Source organism: Limulus polyphemus, unplaced genomic scaffold (genome assembly GCF_000517525.1).
Source record: "Limulus polyphemus unplaced genomic scaffold, Limulus_polyphemus-2.1.2 Scaffold47, whole genome shotgun sequence".
In the NCBI taxonomy this organism is placed as follows: Eukaryota; Metazoa; Arthropoda; class Merostomata; order Xiphosura; family Limulidae; genus Limulus; species Limulus polyphemus.
This window is the reverse complement of record NW_013665657.1, coordinates 876,098-878,366: the sequence shown is the minus strand read 5'-3', so window position 1 is coordinate 878,366 and position 2,269 is coordinate 876,098. Positions and strand designations below refer to the sequence as shown.

At 30.1% G+C, this 2,269-nt stretch overlaps 1 protein-coding gene across 1 annotated transcript in view; it reads left to right on the top strand.

Annotated features, from left to right (window-relative positions):
- The window catches only part of LOC106462730 (inosine-5'-monophosphate dehydrogenase 2-like), a 43,292-nt gene extending 41,498 nt beyond the window's left edge, over positions 1-1,794 (top strand). The window contains 3 exon segments of the mRNA XM_013922681.2: positions 64-207; positions 945-1,028; positions 1,306-1,794. Of these exon segments, the coding sequence (XP_013778135.1) occupies positions 64-207; positions 945-1,028; positions 1,306-1,327 (250 nt within the window). The 3' untranslated portion in view covers positions 1,328-1,794.
- Positions 1,795-2,269: the final 475 nt, after the last annotated feature.

Here is a 2,269-nt window from a genome sequence, read left to right as displayed (position 1 = left end):
TATATATTGTAATTGGATTGTAGTTTAGATGCACACATGTTTTAACTTGTCTGTTACTTTCAGTGAGGATGACAAGGTTCGAGTAGCACAAGGCGTATCTGGTAGCGTTGTCGACAAAGGTTCAGTGCATCGATATGTCCCGTATTTGATCACAGGCATCAAATATGGTTGCCAGGATATTGGAGTTAGAAATCTTACAAACTTGAGGTATGGAGAACACAATTACTAAGATAATAAAGTCTGTATGCACTCTAGTAAAACCTTTTTTTTTTTTACTACTTATAGAGCTGTATTGTAATTTTCGGTCATTTGTTTCAATATAAAGTTGTTATGATTCACTTTAATGAACTTGACCATTTTTCTTATAGATTCAAATTCTCCTCAGATAATCATTTTTTTTTTTGGAAAACTACATTTATCCTCTCATGGCTTGATATTATTTTTCTTTCAAATCCATGGTATACTCTCTTTCATTTTTAGATCCATAGTATATTGTAATAAATTGTTCATTTAGTGTTTAGACATTCATGTTTTTAGATCCATAGTATATTGTAATAAATTGTTCATTTAGTGTTTAGACATCCATGTTTTTCTCTGTTCGGCTTTTTCTGATTTGTTTACCTAGCTATAATTTACTGTAGTGGGCTACTTCTATTTTATTTACCTAGCTACAATATGCTTTTGTGGGCTGTTTGTATTTTGTAAATCTAGCTGTGGCTAACTCCATTGGGCTTTTTTGTTTTGTTAAGCTAGCTAGCTGTTGGTCACTCTAGTGAGCTGTTTCAATTTGTTTTCCTAGCTATAATTCACTAGCTTGCCATCTATGTTTTCATTTTACAAGCAATTTAAATTAAACATTTTTATTTTGTTATAGACCTAAATTGATGTAGTTTAGTTTTTTATGTTGTTTTCAATATAGAAAACCCTTTTCATATTGTTTACAGAGCTCTGATGTACTCAGGTGAACTTAGATTTGAAAAAAGAACACCTTCTGCTCAGATAGAAGGAGGAGTACATGGTCTACATTCGTAAGTTATTAACTAATGGTTATCCTTTACAGTGTTTCAATCAGAGGGAATAGTATAACTGGGTTTGTTTGTTTTATTCAAAATATTATGAGTTTTCAAAATATACACTACAGATATTTTGATTAGATATCGAAATTGTGATGAATAAATGTACAAATAATCCAAATTGTAACTAGTTCAGCCCTGTACACACTTCATATGTTTAAAGTTGTATTTTCAATTGTTGTTTATATATGTGATCTGGTATATTTTGTTTAGAAAATGATTGATCTTGTAGGTTTGAAAAGAAGCTGTTTTGAAGATCTTGCAATAAATTAAAAGGAAAAGGAGTCACTACCTCTCCAGGGTTTTTTCTGTCCAATATCAAGGAGTTACAACCTTTACAGACATTTTTTCTGTCCAATGTTAAGAGGCCATCTTGATAATGTTGCATTAATATTAAAATGGAAAGGAGTTACTACCTTTACAGGCATTTTCTGCCCAATACTAAGGGGCCAACTTCACTATGTTATTCCATGTATGCAGACAAGGAATAAATAGTTGTAGTAAGTTAGATTTTGTGTATTTTTTTATGTTTAGAACAAATATAAAAGCAGCCAAAAATTTGGAGGGTGATTTATTGCCCTGTTTGTAAACTGGTCAGTGTGTAATCTATTTTGTTGTTTGTGTTATTCTTTCAAACAGAAGTAGTAAAATAAATTGCATAGTATATTTTGTCTGTTATGAATTCTTTTTGTAACAACAAAACTGGCTTTTAGTATTAAAATGGTTTATGTAATTTATTCTGTTTGTTGTGCATTATTCTTCATACAAACAAACATGACTAGAACTAATAATTGGTTAATATTGTGTAATCTGTTTGTTGTGCATTATTCTTCGTACAAACAAACATGGCTAGAACTAATAATTGGTTAATGTTGTGTAATCTGTTTGTTGTGCATTATTCTTCGTACAAACAAACATGACTAGAACTTATAATTGGTTAATATTGTGTAATCTGTTTGTTGTGCATTATTCTTCCTACAAACAAACATGGCTAGAACTAATAATTGGTTAATATTGTGTAATCTGTTTGTTGTGCATTATTCTTCGTACAAACAAACATGACTAGAACTAATAATTGGTTAATATATTGTAATCTGTTTGTTGTGCATTATTCTTCGTACAAACAAACATGACTAGAACTAATAATTGGTTAATATATTGTAATCTGTTTGTTGTGCATTATTCTTCGTACAAAC